The sequence below is a fragment of the Echeneis naucrates genome, chromosome 23, assembly GCF_900963305.1.
Source record: "Echeneis naucrates chromosome 23, fEcheNa1.1, whole genome shotgun sequence".
NCBI lineage: Eukaryota > Metazoa > Chordata > Actinopteri > Carangiformes > Echeneidae > Echeneis > Echeneis naucrates.
The window spans coordinates 15579548-15600429 of NC_042533.1; the positions used below are offsets into that span (position 1 = coordinate 15579548).

At 40.8% G+C, this 20882-nt stretch overlaps 2 protein-coding genes across 3 annotated transcripts in view; one reads left to right on the forward strand and one right to left on the reverse strand.

The window, feature by feature from the left end:
- Positions 1-11074, reverse strand: part of slc41a2b (solute carrier family 41 member 2b) — a 36383-nt gene extending 25309 nt beyond the window's left edge. The window contains exons 1-7 of one of the 2 annotated variants that reach the window (XM_029495120.1): positions 10995-11074; positions 9848-10025; positions 9362-9763; positions 5304-5411; positions 3690-3761; positions 1207-1351; positions 893-1039 (exon numbers count right to left, since the gene is read on the reverse strand). In XM_029495120.1, the coding sequence (XP_029350980.1) occupies positions 893-1039; positions 1207-1351; positions 3690-3761; positions 5304-5411; positions 9362-9763; positions 9848-9907 (934 nt within the window). In that variant the 5' untranslated portion in view covers positions 9908-10025; positions 10995-11074. Of the gene's footprint in view, positions 1-892; positions 1040-1206; positions 1352-3689; positions 3762-5303; positions 5412-9361; positions 10026-10994 lie in introns of both variants that reach the window. The other variant, XM_029495119.1, reaches the window with a different exon arrangement.
- A 3601-nt stretch (positions 11075-14675) lies between these two features.
- Positions 14676-19917, forward strand: nopchap1 (NOP protein chaperone 1). Its single transcript, XM_029495444.1, has 4 exons — positions 14676-14951; positions 16691-16762; positions 16886-17019; positions 18910-19917. Exons 1-4 carry the CDS (start codon positions 14891-14893, stop codon positions 19087-19089), a joined length of 447 nt encoding a protein of 148 aa, XP_029351304.1. The 5' UTR covers positions 14676-14890; the 3' UTR covers positions 19090-19917.
- Positions 19918-20882: the final 965 nt, after the last annotated feature.

A 20882-nucleotide genomic window follows, 5' to 3' on the forward strand; every position in this document is an offset into this window, starting at 1 on the left:
AGACAACTAAGAGCTGAGGCATGAGGTTAACTACACTGAAGACAGCTCATTGAACTTAATTAGCGATGTCATCTTGCTTCATGATGTAACTTTTATGATACAAAACGACTTAACATTTCCCATAATTTCCACTGCTCATTTCCCTCCAATCTTTCCCAAAGTAATTTTTATCCAATTTACTCGGTGAAAATGACTCAACAGTCTACAAATTCAGTGGAGAGAGGAGCACACTGTTTCCACCATGAAGCAATCTAGGTTTTTAATATTAGCTGCAGCACAAACTGTAGCTCCTCTGTAGCCTAAGCAGCTTCAGAATTATTGAGTGTAATCCACTAATTCCCCAGGCAGTGTGCACACCACAAGGCTTAAATACAGCTATTTGTGTTTAATTTAATCTTTTATTTTTATTTATTTTATCTTTAAAAATATTATAGATTCATTTTGTCATGATTAACATATGAATTTGTGAGTTATAGGCAAAATTGCGTTGGGAAGTCATTGTGACTAATCAGATCATCAAGGAGTCTAAGGGAACAGGTTACACACATTTTGTGAGAGCAAATTATGAGTATATTATGATATGAGCAGGGAGACTATATTCACTTTTTAATACTGACTGTCTTCACTGTAAAATAAAAGAATCCTATAAAGATTGGTATACAGTAAATCCTTTGTATCGATATAGCTATACAACTAACTGTTACAAAGCTTCTTATTGATGCACTCTTTACTCCTTAAAATAAATGTAGGTGTGGCTAACTAGTCTGCAGACTATCTCTGACGTCATGAGTAAAACCACCCCTGAGCCACCTGGGTAGTGTGTGACCACTCTCTGTGGTCATGGTTGTCTCCTCTGTGATTCAGTGTGTGACAGTAGCAATTATTCACTTACCCAGGCACTTGTAGAGGCCCTGACTTATCCAGGCCAAGATGGCCAATGTTATGAGGTCACCAAAACTGGCAGCAATGGGAGTGGCCACGTTGTCTGGGTTGATGCCTGTCTTCTTTGAACCCACAATCACACCCACCATGATGATACCTGAATATGGTGTGAAGAGGGTGGAGTATGGTCAACAAATCACCCGTCACTTTCTGACATTATTATACACCCAGTCTGTGTTTCTGTCATCATAACCTCCAGTGAGTTCAGTGGCCATGACCCAGCTTCTACAGTTTCATTTCAACAGTGCAAGTGTGTCTGTTTACCCTGCAGCAGGGAGGCTATGAAGGCCGTGGCCACACTGCTGGAGCAGAGTAACACAGCATGGCTCATCTGGAATTTCCCCTCTGGGATCCAACCAAGAACCACAGCTGCCACTGCAGCCAAGAAGCCCACCATTGTGGCCTGAACCTGCAGCAGGGAGGGAAGAGGTGGTTACTGTTGTGCTCTTTAAATGATGAACAAAAAGCACATGAAAATGTGTGAGAACACAGGCCAACAGCCACAGGTTTAGCAATAAACTTGCATATACGCAGCTATAAAACACCGAACATCTGATGCTGATGGATGTTGTTGTGCAACATGTCGGATGCACTGCTGTTCAAAACCCCCAGATATTTATTGTGTATATGTGTTTATCTGTGTGTGCCTTGATAATTATTAGAGCCTGTACTCTACACACAAAGATCAATGGCACAGTCTTAGCAAATGCCCACCTGGGTTAAATTAATTACAACACTGTACCACTAGCATTACACAGACCACACACTATGACCTTACAAACAAAAAGCACTGGGTATAACATTTGTGTATATTACACAACTGTATTGATTTGAAACATTAAAGTAGTATTCAGTCAGAAAAAGTATGGACAATTGGAACCAATCATTCATCTTCTACTGCTTATCTGTTTCCATGTAATGGGGGGTGGTGGAGCCAATCCCAATGGGTGAAGGTGGGGTAGACCCTGGATAGGTCACCACTCCATCAAAGGGTAAACACAGAGACAGAAAAACAGCTGCTCACACTTACACCTACAGGCAAATTAGAGTCATCAATTAACCTGAATATGCATGTCTTTCAACGGTGGAAGGAAACCGGAGGACCTGCCACAAACACACGAAGACATGGGGAGAACGTACACACTCCACACAGAAAGGCCTCAGGCCTGGGAATCAAACCAACAAGCTTCTTATTGTGGGGCAACAGTGCCAACCACTGTGCTGCTGTTCTTCCCGACAACTGAACTCAGATAAATTTTCTATGAAAAAGCCTGTATTGGGACTAAACAGTGTTGTGAAAAAGTATTTGCCCCCTTAATGATTTCTTACTTTTTTTGCACCTTTTTCACTCTTAGCCATTTCAGATCAAGCAAACTTAAACATAAGTTTATAAGATAACTCATAAACACAACATGCAGTTTTAAGCGCCAATTTTATTTATTAAGGGAAAAAAAGCCATCTGAAGCTACATGGCCCATGTGAAAAAATAAATGTCCCCTAAACCTAATAACTGGTTGAACCACCCTTAGTGGCAATAACTGCAGTCAAGCGTTTGCAATAGCTGGCACGGAGTCTTTTACATTGCTGTGGAGGAATTTTAGCCCACTCTTGTTGTTTTAAAGCAGCCACATTGGAGGGTTTCTGAACATGAACAGCCTTTTTAAGGTCATGCCACTTAATTGGGTTCAGGTCTGCAGGTTCAGCCACGTCAGCTGAGGACCTCGACGCGGCTGCTCTCGTCGGATATCTCCTGCTCTTTGCGTGGCCAGTTGAGTCGTCTACAAAGTAAGGAGGCGTTTATCTGCTTCCCAAGCGGGTTGTTCTCAGTGGTGCGAGGCATGGATATTCGACAACAGTGAATCAAATTTTAGTTTTAGAGCTCTCCTTCCTCAGATAGACTCCTTGTATTTTTATAAACGATCTGCAATTCATTCGCCCAAATTCTCAATTTAATTATCATCATTATATCATGCCATTCCATTTACATATCCAAGTTCACCTGTTTCGCCTACTTTATGCTTCGATTTACACCTGTATATAATGAGCACATTTTTATTCATCCCTTTTTAATTAATAAAAACCCCCATAAATTAAAGCATTGTTACACTCCTTCTGTCAGTAATTGTTCTTAAGTCAATCCACAGTAAAGAAGATCCCTTCCAGATTGAGACTTGATAAGAGGCAATACTATACACAATCCTAGGCACAACACCACTGTACCATGTTTTCTCCATTTGTGAATAATGGCTCTCACCGTGGTTCACTGGAGTCCCAAAGATGTAGAACCTATGTAACCCTTTCAAGACTGAGACATGCCAATTACTTTTCTTCTTATCTGTCTTGGGTTCAATATGGCCTACTTCACCTTGTCAGACAAGTTTTATTTAAGTGATCTCTTAATTTGAAAGGTCTGGCAGCAATCAGGCCTGGGGTGTGGCTATGAAATTGAACTCAACTTTTACACAATAACATGATTAACCACAGTTACCTCATCATTTAACAAGGGGGGGAAATTACTTTTTCGCCACAGGATCATGTGGATTTGGATTTATTATATAAATAGTATATTTCTCTTAACAAATAAAATCATCACAGAAAAAACTGCATTTTATGTTTACTTGGGTTATCTTTGTTTAATATTTAAATTTGTTTGATAATCTGAAACAGTTGAGTGTGACACACATTTAAAAAAGTAAGAAATCAGGATCAAATATTTTTTCACAGCACTGTATGTGGTGTGTAATTACCTGCTTCAGTGCCAGGTTGCCAATGATCAGGTTCCACTTCTCTATTGGAGAATCCATCTTGCCAACATTTACCTGTGTCAGGAGTGACGACAGAAAAATAAATAGGCAAAAAGGAGAGGAAAATTAAATCTGGTTACCGCCATGATCCAAAATGTCTCAGATCCTGAGTACACACACAACTAGTTTATCAACGAAAAAATAATAAAACAAAAAAATTCAGCTGCTTTCCATACACTGATTTATTTGTGGTAGGTTGCCACAATATCCCCAGGCACTGCCACATATTATTTTATATTTCTTTAAAATTTCAATTGCTAAAATGTTTGCACTGTAAAGCTGTTTGTAGCAACTTCCTCCCTCTTTCCCTTTCTCTGTCCAACCACAATGTTGGACAGTTCGTCAGAGACAGCATCGCCACCTCCTGTGGTGGTTGTTTGGCACCAATAAGTAAATGAACCTTAGCTGTTAAGTCCATTTCAAAGCTACACACATGCTCATAGCAGAGCCAATAAAACCACTTTATTACCTGTGACTGACTATTGTCTTTATAATGGTCTCCAACGCCATATATTGTTCATACCCATACTTTTAGCGCAATTAGTATTCATGCTTTTAGAAAAGAAAATATCATATGTAATCCCAGCACAATGCATGTCTATAACATCTATTTGCAGAGGTTCAGTAAGATTGTAAAATAACAATCACTGACTGGAAAAGTCCTGCCACAATTGTTACACTGCCTGAAGTGAAGCCACAAATGCCTTATCTGACTTTTCTGTTGAATTGGTTGCTTAAGGCCTTCCTCCCTCCCATTACTGGAAACCACCCTAACCCTAACCCTAAAACTCTGCTACATCAGCACATTACTCTACTAAGTCCTAAATCTCAAGGCTGTCAATCCAAAACCCATTCGAAATGCCGCCACATATTTCTATCTTGAAGCTTCTCTAAGAAAATAAAACTCCAACTTAGAAGAGGACAGTGACAGTGGAGAAAGCTGTGCAGATAGCTAAGGTCAGGCTCTCAGTTTTCTTCAGATGAGAGATGTAGTCAAATTTTGTGGCGTGCTGTGGTCAGTGGCTTTACAGCTGTCATGCAAAACATGATGCATCACTTAAGAAGTCCACAGTGAATTCAGTTTTAAACAGACAATATCATTATGTTTATGTTTAAGTTATGTTTTGACTGCCCATACAACAATAATGTATCAACCCTGCTGCGATGAGGATGAGATGTGAAACTGGTGGAAACTTGAAACGTCATTGATATTTAGTCAGAATAAGTCTTTTTGTCTTTATAGAGCAGGAGCCTAAAAACAGCTAAGCAGATAAAGCATGAATATGGAGCCCAGCTCTCCAATCACAACAATAATGATACTTGGCATATACAGCGAGGGAGTAGTCTCATCAAGATTCATCCATCAAGCTTGTTCACACCAGCTGGCCAAAACTATGGAATGACAGCTCCTCAGTCAACAGGAATAATGTTTTGATACATTGCAATATTTACATGAATCCTAAATTAACAAATCCTGTTATATTCAACATAAAAACTATTGTTTTATATTTTATAGTGCATGGCAAACTAGTCTCTGACTCTGTGTGTGTGTCTCACCGCTGTGGACAGCCTGGAGGCCAAAGTCATCTCCAGGTTTCCCTTGAGGCCGAGCAGAGCAGGAACCAGAATGAAGATCTCTGTAATGTACTGGAATGCCTCCCAGTGCTGTGGATAAGACAGACCTGTGAAAATTTTTTCAGTCCAACCTTTGGATTTCTCCACTTTCAGTCAGACTTCCTATGGTATTCACAGTCATAGACGTGCCATTATTTAGAAAAGGCTGATTCCTTATTTGCAGTTTCATCTGTGAATAACCAAGTTAACAGACAGTAGTCCGGAATCCTGGCAGTAATTCAATAAAGCAGTTTAAAATGGTAACAGGTTCTCAGGAGATCATGGATAATTAATTAGATAATTAATCTTCATCACTTTCGCAAGGGAAGAAGAAGGAGGGGGCAGATGTGTTTGGTTTTAGCATTGGGAAGATGGAGGAATGACGTGACAACGAAAAAGGAAACCAATTGTTCATTCAGTGAAATGTTTTATTTCCTCATGTATAATTGCTCTTTAACTAAACAAAAATATGTTTTATCCAAATGCTCGATTAATTGATGGAATTTTCAGTAGAATACTTGATTACTAAAATATTCGACAGCTGCAGCCCTACAGTGAAGCAAGCCATCATTAGGCTGGAGAAAAAAAAAATCCATCAGACAAATAGTAAATACATTAGGTGTGGGTAAATCAAGTAATTGGTACAATCTTAAAAAGAAAGAACACACTGTTGAGCTCAAGAACACCAAAGACATCGAAGACCGCAGAAAACAAGCAAGGTGGATGACAGAAGAATTCTTTCCCTGGTCACGAAAAACAGACACTTCACAACAGTTGGCCAGATCAAATACACTCTCCAGGAGGTAGACGTATCTGTGTCAAAGTCAACAGTTAGGAGACTTCACCAGAGTGAATACAAAGTGTTCACCACAAGGTGCAAATCATTGTTGAACCTCAAAAACAGGATAGCCAGATTAGAGTTTGCCAAAAACCTTCTAAAAGAGCCCGTCTCAGTTCTGGAATCTGGACATCCTTTGGACAGATGAGACAAAGATCAACTTGAACCAGAATTATAGACAGAGCATGGAGATCCAAAGCATACCAACTCATTAGTGAAGCATGGTGGTAATGTAATGGCCTTGGGATGTATGGTTGGCAGTGTAACTGGTTCTCTTACATTTATTCAGAATGCAACTGCTGGCAAAAGCTGCAGGATGAATTCTGATGTGTTTCAAGCTATGTTGCCTATTCATATTCAGCCAATAGGCTCAGAACTCAATGGATGGTGCATCACGGTGAAGATGGACAATGGCCCAGAGCACACTGCAAAAGCTATCAACCAGTTGCTTGCAACTGCAAAAAAGTGGAATGTTTTGCAAAATCCAAGTCAATCACCTGACCTGAATCCAACGAACATGCATTTCACTTGCTGAAGAAAAAACTGAAGGGAAAATTTGGTGATGTCTATGGGCACGAGACTTCAGGCTCTCATTGACTTTAAAGCATCTGTAACCAAGTATTTAAAGTGGCAATTTAATTTATAGAGCAACTGCTGTTTAGTAGCAGCACCAATTATGATAGAAGCATGCGATACAAAGATGTAATATAAACTCTATAACACAAACTATGAAGAGACATATGTAACATAACACAAGCAATCTAAAAAGACTATTCCAAAACATTCCCAGCAGTTACACTGGATAACATCCTATTTTGGTTGAACTACACTGAGATATTAAATTCTGGACATCACCAAGGCCTACCTTGTGGAATTTTAACCACTCATATCCCTGTGTGGCAATGTTTAGTGGCTTCCTGCTTAGTATGTGTTGTGCACAAGAACACACAAACTTTCAAGCTCCACTCCACTCACTAATAGTTGTTGGTTTATGTCAAACATTAATTCATTCATTCATCTGCTACTGCTTATCCGTTTCTGACCCCAACGGATAACCCGAGATTGGTTCCAGCACCCCCTGCTGAGCCAATCCTGGTTCACATTGGGACAGGGTACACCCTTCACAAATTGCCAGTTCATTGCAGGGCCAACACATGCAGACACACAGATCAAAGACCACTCATACTACTGCCTACAGGCAATGTAGAGTCACCAGTCAACCTAAATATGCATGTCTTTGGACTGTGGGAGGAAACCAGAGTACCCAGAGGAAATCTGCACAAGGACAGGGACAACATGAAAACTCCACACAGAAAAGTCTCAGGTCCAGGAATCAAACCCACGAAAGGCGAGGCTGAGTGTTAACCACTATGCTACCGTGCTGCCCCTTGTGTCAAACAAAAAAAAAGTAGGAAGATCCTGGAAAAATTAAGACTGCAAGCAAACAAACATCTTTCTTAAAAATCCAGTATGGAAATGAATATATTCAATATATTCAGTCTGTTTTCTTTTGTGACAATCAAAAAGATCTCCCTAACTTTAGTGCGGTGCCTTTGGTGTGAAAGCAACCGAAACAAATTGGATCAAAACGGTCTAGTTTTAATGCATTGTGGGTATTGGGGATACTGAGCTGTGGGTAAAATTGTTCATTTTATTTCCTGTTGATCCCATGGTTGACCCATTTGTTTATTAAACGGCGGCTCAAAATGAAAAAAGCCCAAATACCATGGTGTCCAATGCATCATGACGTTGTTTTCAAGTTGTAGCCGCGACTCATGTTCGAAATGAATTGTTTGCAGAAAATTACCGACACATACAATGTAATAGGCGAGGATCAGCCAAAGGAGCACAACACAAAACTGTCACTCCTTGCAAAATTATCGAAAATGCCATGTTTCTCTGTGAGGAAGGTGTCTTTGCGGTCTAATTTGGTTTGTTTAGAAATATGCACATGTGCAACCGAACCATGCCAACGTCTGCTTGCTACATTGTAACATTTTTCTGCCTGGTGTGGACCAAAGCAATCGAACAATACTATAGGTCTGAAAGCACCTGAAGAAAACTACTGAGGCCATATCCAACACCCTCAATGTTTGTATACTCAAGAGCTGGTGGTTACCTATTCTCATTGGTCTAAGTATTACAAAACAGTGCTGGAGCATCCTAGGGACTTCACGATGCTGATCATGCCATGTCTCTTTTCTGACCTCAAACTTGAGTTGAGAGATGAACTTCATGCAGCATCATGTTCCTGCCTACACCTGTTTTGAATATCCCCCTCTCCTGCTCTCATTCTCACCCTCCACTACACCACCCCCATGCCTCCGCCTCTCTCTCTCTACCATTCTCAACCCAACTAGTCGAGGCAGATGGCTGCCCCCCCGAGCCTGGTTCTGCCCGAGGTTTTTGCCGCTTGAAGGAAGTTTTTCCTTGCCACTGTCGCCAAGTGCTTGCTCATCAGGGATCTGTTGGGTCTCTTAAATAATTTTATTAAGAGTTTGGTCTAGACCTGCTCTAAATGTAAATTATGTTGATGTAACTTTGTTATGATTTGGCGCTATACAAATAAATCTGATTTGATTTGATTTAGCCATAGTTTGGAAATATTGCCGTAAATTAAGAACATAACTCTAACAACCATCACACATTACAACACCACGAAAATCCCATACTGTGTGACTGCAAAGGTCTTCATTCACAGCTCTCGTTATAGGAGACATTCATTATTGCTCACCAAGACCTGTTTATGTATTTATATTCTATACAACAGCATTCAGTGGTGGCACATTCAGTGGTGGCCTGATGGCCTGATGGCAAGATTCTGGGCTAAAACCTGTGTGGATTCCAAAGACACACATTAGAATAATTAATTACTCCAAATATATAAATATATTAAAAAAAAAAAAAAAAAAAAAAAATATATATATATATATATATATATATATATATATATATATATATATATATATATATATATATATATATATATATATATTTAAAAAAAAATTTTTAGTATAATAATACACGTGTAATGACAGTTCTAGACTGTCAAATCTGACAAATCTTAACTAATACAATCTAAGCCTTAGCCTTGAATGCCATCCAGGGTTGAAGCTCAGGCAGGATTGTCTTGCAACAATAGCTGTATTGTAAGTCGGCTTACCTGTACAATATCCAGCACCATTCCAGCTGATACAGTTCCAAATCCAGCAAGAAGAAAAGGCACCAGAATCTGCAGTGCCATAGCTAGAGCAGACTCTTTGGGCATATTTTGTACATCAGATCCCTGGCCTTCTCCCTCATTCTCCTCTTCCTCTTCATTTGCCTCCTCATTGGAGAACCTCCTCTCAGCCAGCATGGGCTCTGTTTCAGAGTAGCCTCCATCTCCACAGTCAGAAAGAGTCACAGAGGACCGAGAGGCCCGGTCCAGGTGCCGTCGGCTCTCTGCATAAGATGCCTCTTGTCTGTAGCCATTCTGGAGAGGGCCAGCTTCGGGTTTACCTCCAAGGTCCACCATGGCAAGCCGCTCCTCCTGCAACTTGGTATAACCAGTGGGGACCATGCTCTGGAACAGAGAGGTGATCCGTCCAGAGGCAACAGGCTTAAGGGAGAGAGAGTTCCACCCACCACCTGCTCCACTCATACGTACCGTCAGGCTAGAGCCCAGGGAGTCCCCTAAAGCTCCTCCCAGACTTTTGATACTCATCATGTGGTCTAGGGCTGCAGTGTCTCATCTCCTGTCATCCAGTCTGATGGTGATGCCAAGTAATGCACAGTAAAGATGGTTAGGACTGGCTATGGTGCATCTTCCATGTTGAAAACAGGCTCTGGAGAAAAAATACAAGACCACAGAGGAGAGTAGCTACAAGAGGAGGAAAACATGGCTGGAAAATAATATGACACATGTGTAACAACTGAGTCACTTCTCTTTCAGAACTAAAGTCTTCATACCTCAAACCAGATAACTTTGCCTCCAATTCTTAGCCAGCTATTTTCTAAAGAATTACAAATAGGCTTTGATGAAATCTATGCGAGATGAGTAACTGGAGTTTGACCCAGAAAGACCCACATTACACCACATTCAGGATTTTAAGGTGGTTGTTGGTCCTCTGCCACTTGGCCTCTAATTCGTGTTTACATTCAGTTATAGATTATTAGTTGTTGCCATTAGCCCGCAAAGACACCACACAAGTCTCTGTCTCTCACAGTGCTGTTGGCCAGATACATTCCTCTGGCAGCTGAGACATGTCGATCAGATGCTATTAATCACAAAATGTGAAGACAGGGAAATTAGCATTTCCTTAGTGTTCATTTGTTTTAAGTGCAAAGTGAAAATAAGATATCAATGTTGGAATCATACATCAGCATTAGTAGCACCTGCACAGGACACGTCAGAACAGGAGAGTGGGTGATGTTAGAAATCCGTACGTTTACGCCGGCCTTACATGTCTTCTGTTGGTAAAGAGAAACCACATGCTACAGTTTCTACTCCGCAGCACATTATCATCATTAGCGCCTCCACAATACCTTCCTCTCTCTGACTCAGTTTCTCTAACTTCTGTTTCGTGGCACCGAGCTGGGTCAACGCATTCTAAAAGCACAGGCTAGCCATTACCAACACGAAAATACAGGCTAGCTGTGAATATTTGTTTATAGTGCTTGACACAGCAATGTTAGCCAGCTGGGCAGACAACGAATCCGCAAGAAGCTCAGCGAGGAGAACACAGTGGCCAAAGTAAGCCAACAAATGGTCCTTCAAATCATCAATGGCATTTTGTGTGTTTTCCCGCAGTTACCTTTCTGATGCGGTGATTGTTAACCCAGAGGAGCTGCGAGCTTTCTTGACAGACAGCGACAGAGCCGCGTCACAGCAAACAGCGCCACAAAAGATCGTCTATGTCAGATCAGGTGAGCTACTCCTTTCGTAAAGACTGGATCTAAGACCCACATTCGTCACATAGTCCTTTCATGGTTTCAAAAAGATGGTTGTTGTGAATGTAACAAAAGCTAAAGGATTGGCAAATCCCCCCCTCAGATACTATTCAGTCCTCATCATTCTAGATTTTATTCACTTCATATTTTGTGAGGGGTATAAAATCATTACGAAACATCCAGTTTGTCCATTACAGTGTAAAAATCTAAGTTTTTATTAAAATTCGACAGAGAAAGACAAACTAACGATGAAAATGTGAAAACATGACCGAGGAGTTTTGTGGTAGCAAAATTAAGGAGGAGTGAGACCTTCTGTTTTAAATACGGGCTTGACTGAGAACAAAAAGCGCCACACAGATCATTTGTAGTGCGCAGCAGTGATGGGGTAACTCGATTCCTTTCACTGACTCGAGTTTATATCAATCCCTCACCAAAGGTAATCGCTCATTTGAGTCACTGAGTCAGTGAGCACAGAAGTTCCAATCAGTCCCACTCCGCACTGATTTTATAAAGTTAAAACCACCGATTTGAACATTTCTTAAATCAACTTTAAGGGCATTTTTTAAACCAAGCGCACTGATTACCTTTACAAAACAAACATAATGTCCTCTTATAATATGAGTGTCTTTGTGTGAATGGATCTGTGTGTGCTTGCGTTTGTGTGTGTGTGTGTGTGTGTGTGTGTGTGTGTGTGTGTGTGTGTGCGTGTGTGTGTGTGTGTGTGTGTGTGTGTGTGTGGATGGATGGTGATGTGGCCAGAGGAGTGTACTACGAAGCGAGATTAGTGCCCTGGCGAGCTATGTTGAGCCTGAAGCCAACCCTTCCCGTGTCACGAAGGCGGCTCTCTTTTAAGCTGTCTATATCACCGGGGTAGCCTATGCTGCTAACATAGCCTGGTCTTTTATGCTTCTTACTTGCTTTCATATTCTTTGTTGATTATATTGTTTGAACTTAATGAACTGCTCATGATGAATTAAAGAGTGACAGTTACATGAATAAAGAAAGTAACAACTGCGCAATGTAATGAATGGACAGACATGAATGAAAAAATATTTTATAAAATATCCATATACGGTATATGATGCAACTGTGACATTCTACTAATTGCTGACCGAATGCTGAAGATACACTGGGGTTGTGGGAGTTGTAGTTTGTCTGTTCTTTTTGCACAGAAACCAGGGACCATCAACAGCCGCTACGGGCTGATCACGAGAATGGAGTCAGATAACACGAGGAGGAAGTGTGCAACCCGAAGAAGTCACACCCACATACCTCATTTCCTTTGTGTAACCATAACATAAACTGGACCAGGGAAAGATAGAGCATCAGACTTCGTGAACTGACGCTGAAGTTGTATGCTGGTCAGGGAAATATAGTTTGGTCCAGAGCTCTGTAAACAATCTCTTTTTCTATAGTCTATTTTGCTTTTAGATGTGATAATAAAATATGTGAAACTGATTTGGACATCTCCTGCATCCTTCATCAAACAAATACGTGAGTTCACTTTTGGAACTCAAAAGTATACAATGTCAGTCATGCTTAAAACATTTTAAAGTACCATTTACTGCATTACCCTTTTCCTCTTACTCCAGTTCTTGATCTCAAGTTTTAGTTTCTTGATTTCCATCTTTTTTTCTGATTATCCAACTCTAGATTCCTTTTATAGAGGACCCTCACATTGTCTGCTCCACCCTGTATTAGTAGGTCATTGAGTTGTTCATGTAAGAGTACATGACAACTTTAACAGTTATCTCTGTGTGGGGGCAAGCAAGGGTGTGTGCTGGCGGCTTGAGCAACACTAATGTGTCTCCTTCAACTGTAAAATAGACTTTTTTCATCTGAGAAATGATAAATATGCATTTAGTATTTTACCATTAAAGCACTTATACATAACCTGGATGAAAACTTGCTGCTGGGAGCTGCCAGTACCAGGATCTAATTGAATATCCCCTTGTATCCCCTTCATGATCTGCTGCCCTTCATTTTTTGCAAGGGTCAGCTCTTCTGAGGCCATGTAATCTGCTGGAGCAGGCCCTTCTAGTCTTTCTCCTCTAATTTTTCTTCTTGTTTGCTTAAAATAATATTAACACTTAATATGTTACGCAGTGTATCATCCACATTCCAGATTCCAGATTTGCACTGCTGACACTACAACTATTAGAACATAATTTATTCATCACAAATTAGACATATCAAATTTTATTTCACCTTGATTTGGCCCCAATCTAAGTGATTTCCATGTATTCTTCATGCTTTATTAATTTACGCACTATATTAACTTGCACGTTGTGATTTTTTTTATTTTATTTTTTTTTTTTTGGTCAGGCTTCCTCTCTTGCCTTGTTTGTAGAAACAGTGTTGCTCTTAGCTGTTCTTATCGGTCTGAACTCTTTATAGCTCTCCAATATCATAATCTGCTCCTCTTGGCTGAAATATGCGGCACGTAATCGGACATTTTTTCTGCAGAAATGGCGTCGAGCCAGCTCACCTAAAGAAAGCCCAGCTCTGTTGAGCTTCCTTCGTAGTATACCCCTCAGGTTGAGGAATAATAACCTTGTTGATTTTTGTTGTTTAAAATGTGAAGCTCTTTGCGCAACAGTGTTCTTGTATAATGTTCTTTGTATAAAGTTTGATTGATTGATATAGTGAAAGCAAACTTTAAATGAATCACGAATTTGACTCCAAACGAGTTACCGGCGAGAGGAGTCATAAATGACAAAGTCGACAAGTGTGACTCTGTAACCCAGCTGTTGTTTACTTTATTTTATTGTATTACTATTTTTCGTGTGATTTGAGTGTGGTTCCCTTTATGGGTTTGTTGAGTTTCCAAAGTGAACTCGCGCATTCGTTTGATGAAGGATGCATGAGACGTCCAAATCAGTTTCACATGTTTTATTATTCATCTAACAGCAAAGTAGACTATAGAAAAAGAGATCGTTTACAGAGCTCTGAACCAGACGATGTCTCCCTGACCAGCATATAACGCCAGCGTCAGTCCACGAAGTCTGATACTCAGTCTTTTCTTAGTGAAGCTTATGTTATGATTACACAAAGGAAATTAGGTATGTGGGTGTCGTCCTCTTTGGAGTGCACACTTCCGCCTCGTGATATCTGGCTCCACTCTCGCGATCAGCTCCTGGCGGCCGTTGATAGTCCCTGTTTTTGTGTAAAGAAAAGAAGAACCGACACAAACTACAACCCCCAAAACCCCAGTGTATCTTCAGCATTCAGTCAGTAATTAGTAGAAGGTCTCGGTTGCATTATATACTGTATATGGATATTTTATAAAAACACAGACCGAAGGTGCTGCTTCTCCAGCAGGGCTACTACACTGATTAACTTCAGTCCCTGCAGTCATAGTCGCACAATATTGACACGTTGCCTGGTCTCCTCTTTGCGGTTAGCTAAGGTTAGTAGCAGGGATGAGTCACTGAACGAGTTAACGGAGATGGTGAATGATAATTCATGAGTCCTAAGATGACTTTAGAGTTTTGAACGATTCGTTCAGGAATCGCACATCACTTGTACACAGGCGCAGAGTGCACTTGGCCGGCACCTCCTACAGCTAGCCAGTTTGGGATTAACCAAATAAGATGCGGCCTATTTAGCGTTCATATTTCAGTGGTGCGTCATGTTTTGCCGCTGAACCTAACAAGTCGCCCCAAAATAGAGGACGGCGCCGTCTCTTTTCCCATCTGTCGTTTTTATCACGTTGTACCCGGAAGTTGCTGTGGCTGCTAACACGTGGATAAGCACAGGAATGGAGTTCACGTCGGAGAAAACGAGCTCTCGGGCTCTCCTGTCATGCGGCACCGGTTCAGGTCTGTTCGGTCTGCTACTGTTGCTGTCGGAATAACAGAAGGGATAAGCAATCGGACTTTGGTTGTTGTTGTTGTTGTTGTAATCCTTGGGTTTCAGTCTCACAAAAGTGTTTTACTTTCTATCGGGGTACATTGTCATGGTAATTTACGGGGCGCGTTTAAACTGCCCCAGAGCAGATTAATTTCAGGATAAGAGTTCACCAGGTATATAAAACAGCCTACTGACCCATCAATTGGGAAAATGGCTTGCCCATTCTCAGACGAGCTAAGGGGACTTTCTCCCAAGTCCTCTTTGCTCCCCTGGGGTTTGAACTGAAATAATGACGATAAAATTGTTAAGCAATAAAAATAAAAAGTCGGAAGCACAAATTTATTCGACACTCACAGTAAATCTCGCCGATTTTTTAGTTTTTTAATATAATCATTACGGTAATATGCACATTTCCAGGGACTTTTTTCCCATCATTCTTTGCGGCTTCTGGCAACTGTGTCAGATTTTGCTTGCATTGTCGATTGATAGAATTGATATTTTATTAATATTATAGTTGCTCCTTCATTGTGAAATATGCAGGTCCTTGCATCTTCTCCGTGGTCCGATTAAGTGATGTGCGATTCCTGAACGAGTCGTTCAAAACCCTAAAGTCATCATAGGACTCATACATCATTCATCATCTCTATTTATACATCCGTGCTACCTTTAGCTGACTGCAAACCACAGACCAGATAACTAGTCACTATTGTGCGACTGTGACTGCAGGGACTGAAGTTAATCACTATATTTCCCCTGCGGGAAAGGCAGCATCTCTGGTTTGTTGCTACCCTCTGCCCTATGAGCTGTCACTCACCCGTACACAGAAGCCCACTCCCTCCTCTTGCAGTAACCTGTTCAGATTCAAACTCATGAGTTCAGCAGTACTGCATTCACACACTCAGCACTACGAGAGCCCCTTACCTACCTGAATTGAAAGTCTGCTCAGGTGGAACTCTGATAGAGGGAAATGAGTCATTGTATCAATCATTCCAATCAAACTTTATTTATATAGCAAGTTTTAAACAACAACAACAATGCTACACAAAGTGCTTTACACATTAAAAAAATAAGAAGAAATACAACAAGATCCCCCACCCTGGCCACATCACCGTCCATGCGCACATCCACTTACACACTGAAACACAGATTAAAACACAACACTATGTTTGTTTTGCAAAGATAAGTAGTATGCTAAATAAGAAATGTCCTTGAAGTTGATAATTTTCCAGTTTCAAATCAGTGGTTCAAACAGTATAAAATGAGTGGGAACTGGCACTGGATGGAGCTTGTGTGCGCACTGACTCAGTGACTCAAATAACCCAAGTGAGCGATTCATTTTGGTGAGTGATTCATATAAACTCCAATTAGTGAAAGGAAGCAGGGGTCACATCTCTAAATTCGCTTGGTGATAGGCTCAAACCCTGCCCCTTTTATGTGAATGTGCACTGATCGAGATGGAAAAACCACGATTCAGTTAGCAGGTCGATAACCAGCTTTGTGAGACAGTTTATCAGGATTATGGATGTCACATAACTTTCTTCACTACAGGATGAAAGTTCCTTGTGGGTCTTGAAACATTAAACATCATAAATCACAATTACTTTTTAACTTTGTGCTCCTGTTGTTGCTTCATGTCCATCACACAGGAGGAACATGAAATTAATTGTGATGCGATGAGGTGTAATGACCTTGTTTCTTGTATCTCCAGGTCTCAATGAGAAGCTTCTCCTCAAGCCCAGTGCTGGCAGACCCCAGACAGAGAGAGTCCCAAGGAGCAGTGGTGAGACTGAACATTACTTCCCCGCTGAAGATTTTGTCATGAACTAACCCTTTACATCATTGGCTTTCAGGAAAAAAACTGATAAACTAAACTGAATGATGTGTGTTTTTTGCTGTCTATCAGTGCTAGAGAGGCTGCAGGACTTCCTGCCTCAGCTGGCTGAAGCCAATGAGAAGCTGAAGCAGCAGATGGAGGAGGCTCCTGCCAGACACTTTGACATAGAGAATGTGGAGGAGGCACAGGAGGTCATTGAGATGGTGAGTCTCAGTAAACTGTAAGTAAACATGGATGTTGACACTGGGGCTGAAAAGTGAAGCCAAGCACTGCTTCCACTAAGACATATTAGCAACCAAAATATTCATGACTGTTACTGTGCAAATGGGACTCGGGAGGAGAAATTATCTTTCATAGGAATAATACTGTTGAATTGCTCAGGTGTTACACAGGATTCCTCTAGTTGTTCCTCAAAGCTATAGGCAACCCATCTCAAAGCTGAATATCAGCTAAGCAAGGAAACGTCAGGGTTAACCCTGGTGTGAAGGGCAGCCTTTAAAATGTTGAGTGAGGAGATTGATACCATAACTTGTCCTTGGAGACTGGTGAGTTCCAGGTAAGACTGATATTAGCTGTGTGTTAGTGGTGCCCCATTTACCATCAAACAATAGACAGTAGACACTGCTGTTTGTAGTATTTGCCCCACGGCTGATTCATGTTTCATACTCTGTGTAGGACAGATTTTTCCATAGCTGCCAAGAACTGCAAGCTGAAGAACCCTCCTGTGTTGCATAAGCACAAACATTAATACACACAGCATGATGTTAACCATGTGAGATGGAGCCATCTTCATCACAGCTTGATTTTCAGTGTTATGAAGGTAGTCTACTTTCTGTTGGGGTTTGTTGCCAAGATAACTTACTTAACTGTCCCTGGGGCAGGGTAAGTTGGGGTTTAGGGCTCAGCAGGTATATCAAACCACCTACTGGCCAATCTATCTCTTGGAAAATACCTTGCCCAGTCACAGAAGAGCCCATAGAGGTGGGCAATCTAACTGTGAGAGGAGCTCTATAGAGAGAGACTTGGTCCCAATTCTGCTGTGCTCCACTGACATTGGAGCTGAAATAATGAGGTAAAAATTGTCAAGGGGGGGGGGGGAATCAGAAACATAAATTTATGGGACACATTCATTCATTCATATTCTACCACTTATCTGGTTCTACGTTGTGGGGGGTTTAATGGGACACACTCAGTAAATCCCGCCAATGTGGCAGAGATTTGATACTATAATCCTGGTAATTTATACATCGACCAAATGCGTAAATTAATTTTTCATTTCCCAGCATTCTTTGCAGCTTCTGGCAGCTTCAAATGTGTTACTTTTTGCTTGAAATATTGATTTATAGTATAGCTAGTTCACCCACATAAATTTATGCAACACAGTAAATCTTGCTGATGTGGTGGGGATTTAATATTATTGATCCTGTAATTTACACATTTACAGAGAATTCTTTCCCAGCATTCCTTGTGGTTTTTGGCAGCTGCAACTGTTACATTTTGCTTGAAATATTGAATGATAGAATTAATATTTTCTCAATATAATAGCTTGCTCCTCCATGGTGAGACATGCATCTTTGTGTCTTTCCAATGGTCCGATTTGTCGGTTGCAACAAACCCCGCCCCTTTTCTGTGAACACGCACTGAGCTGGATGGGAAAACCCTAGGTTCAATTAGCAAGGTTACTACTGGCTTTGTGAGACAGCGTATCTAGACTCCGGATGCCTGGGTAAGGGAAGCCAGATAATGCGAAGAGATCCCAGGCATGATAAGCTGGCTTCGTGATTGAGGATTCAGTGATTGAGGACACTGGCCAGCGCCTTCAAAATCACGAACATCTTTTAAATTTATGCTCCAAAAAGCATATTAATACAGTCATTACATAGGTTTAATAGTTACTTGATTATTTCTTAAAAAAAAAAAAAAAAAAAAATTGTGATTTTTAAAAATTAAAAAAGGAAAGAAAAAAATCATCAACAAAAACACACACTCCAATATATGCAATCCCATTGATAAATCTTTCATCATTAAATGTTATTTCTGGTGATGTTATTGGTTGAATCATTTCATGAGTTGTGATTTCTTCTTCTTTTCAGGATGTAGCTCTGGGGGAACTTGGTGAGGCAGACAGCACATCAGAAGATGATTCGTCCAGCTCTGAGGAGGAATCAGACTCTGATGACAATGAGATCACAGAGCAGACCATTAAATTACCTGGAGTCAAAGGCAAGAGGACAAAAGCAAACATCCAGGTCCTTGGCCAGCAGGGGGAGTAGACGAATCGGCCGCACAGACGGAGCTTGACTTTGATTTTACCCCATTGAAAGACAGAACCTCTGCTTCACTTGACAAAGGATTTTATCCTGACATCAGACACGGTCAAGAAACAGAAAGCTTCTGCATGGAGGCAAGCTTTATTTTGTTCGTGTTATTGTGCACGTAGTCAGTAGCCACTTTAGTAGGTCAACATTTCTGATACTGGCTATGAACACCCTCGGTTTGCCATGGACCAAACATGATGCTGGAAAAGTTGATGTAGGATTATGAGTTATTTGTGTTCAGCAACAGTGCATTTAATGCTGGTAGTAGGCAGCAGAAGGTGGTTGACTACAGAGGGATGCACATGGTCTGCAGCAATCCTCAGGTTGGCTGCAGCATGTACATTACTATCAGTTCAGAGACTAATATGTGCCAAAAAGATATTCCCCACCTTAATGCACCACAAGCAGCAACAGCATTAGGGATTTGGTCTGCATATGACAGCAGAAATCCAGATTGATCAAACGATGATTGGTTGGTCTTTTACTGTCTCTACTCTGTCCAACTCATGGCTACATATGTTGTACATTGCAAGATGTTTTTTTTTTTCACAGAAAACTCTTTTAACGCTTTGTCTGAGTGTGTCCATCTCATCTGACCTGTATTTAAAGGGGACTTTGCTTGGCTACATGATGAGCCTAGCAATATTTAAAATATAGATGTCTGTGTTTTGGCACAGATTGGAAAACTGAGCTGTTATTAATAGCTCAGTTTACATAACTGTTTTGTAGAAATAAACTGTTTACTTTAAACCAAGAAGAAAAGGTCTTGAAATGTTCTTGGCTGCCAACATTAAAATTGGTGTTGCTATTCATCTATCCATCCATTTTTTTGCACCACATTTGCAGGGTTGTGCATTTCAGCCATGCCACAGAAGGACCAGCTGATATAATTTCTGTGATTCTCATGTTAACACAGGTAAGTGTGTTGACAAGGTTGGAGATCACTCTAATGCTGGTTGAGTTAAAATAATAGACTGGAAGCTCTAAAAAGGAGGATGGTGTTTGAGATCATTGTTCTGCTTCTGTTAATCATGGTTTCTTGCAAGGAAACTTGTCCAGTCATCATTGCACAAAAAGTTTTCGTAGGCAAGGATACTGCTGCTAGTATGATTGCAGCTAAATCAAGAGATCATCAGGAACTTCAAAGAAAGAGGTTCAATTGTAGTGGAAAAAGGCTGCTGGACCAAATGCTTACAATATGTATTCCCAAAACATCCAGAACACTAATATACATATGACACCACAAATACATACTTAAAATACAAACAAGGTACACACACAATACACACCTAGACAACACACTAAGACAACAATAGGACATTGACACAATCTTCTACTTTGAATCCTTGAACGGTATTGGACTGGAGTCAATTTTTTTAATCTGATGAATCCCCTTTCCCTTTGATTAGGACATCTGGGAAAATGCTTGTAAGAAGAAGGTGAGCGTTACCATCAGTACTGTGTCATGCCAACAGTAAATCATCCTGAGACCATTCAAGTAGAGTGGGGAGAGGGCTCCCTCACAATTTTGCCTAAAAACAACCATGAATAAAGGATGGTACCAAAATATCCTCCAACATTCCAACAACAGCTTGGTGCAAACAATGCCTTTTCCAGCATGATGGGGCACCTTGCCGCAAGGCAAAAGTGACAACTATGTGGTTCAGGGAAACAAAACATTGACATTTTGCGTCCATGGAAACTCTCCAGACCTTAATCCCAATTTTGGTGAATCCTCAAGAGACGAA

What these genes read in the sequence shown, in the direction of transcription:
- nopchap1 (XM_029495444.1), top strand. Translation starts at nt 14,891, where the DNA reads ATGGAGTTCACGTCGGAGAAAACGAGCTCTCGGGCTCTCCTGTCATGC. An exon ending in GAGAGTCCCAAGGAGCAGTG is followed by an intron (nt 16,763 to 16,885) that starts GTGAGACTGAAC and finishes GCTGTCTATCAG; the next exon opens with TGCTAGAGAGGCTGCAGGAC. An exon ending in CACAGGAGGTCATTGAGATG is followed by an intron (nt 17,020 to 18,909) that starts GTGAGTCTCAGT and finishes TCTTCTTTTCAG; the next exon opens with GATGTAGCTCTGGGGGAACT.